This window comes from Penaeus monodon, chromosome 21 (genome assembly GCF_015228065.2).
Source record: "Penaeus monodon isolate SGIC_2016 chromosome 21, NSTDA_Pmon_1, whole genome shotgun sequence".
Lineage (NCBI taxonomy): Eukaryota > Metazoa > Arthropoda > Malacostraca > Decapoda > Penaeidae > Penaeus > Penaeus monodon.
Window position 1 is genome coordinate 9,443,163 of NC_051406.1, and position 268 is coordinate 9,443,430.

At 56.3% G+C, this 268-nt stretch overlaps 1 protein-coding gene across 1 annotated transcript in view; it reads left to right on the forward strand.

Moving 5' to 3' along the window:
* The window catches only part of LOC119586188 (kelch-like protein 3), a gene marked incomplete at its 3' end in the record, with an annotated part of 9,193 nt that overhangs the window by 5,321 nt on the left and 3,604 nt on the right, over positions 1-268 (forward strand). Inside the window, 1 exon segment of the mRNA XM_037934890.1 lies at positions 17-250. Coding sequence (XP_037790818.1) covers positions 17-250 — 234 coding nt within the window.

Below are 268 nucleotides of genomic sequence, written 5' to 3' on the forward strand. Positions count from 1 at the left end.
AGCTTACCCTCTCCAGGTCCACCGACTGGTTCTGGCCATGAGCTCCCCCGTGCTGGAGACGCTCCTCGAAGGTCCTCTCGAGAACAACAACGTCTTGGTTCGGCCTGAGGACCCCCCCGAGGCCTTTGAATGGCTCATGGATCACATTTACCAAGATAAGAGCCAGCTGCCCGAAGTGAGCGTGGCGGTGCAAGTGTACCAGCTGGCCAGCAAGTACCAGATGGATTCGCTGGATCAGATGTGTTCGAAGGTATGACGTGAGATTCTA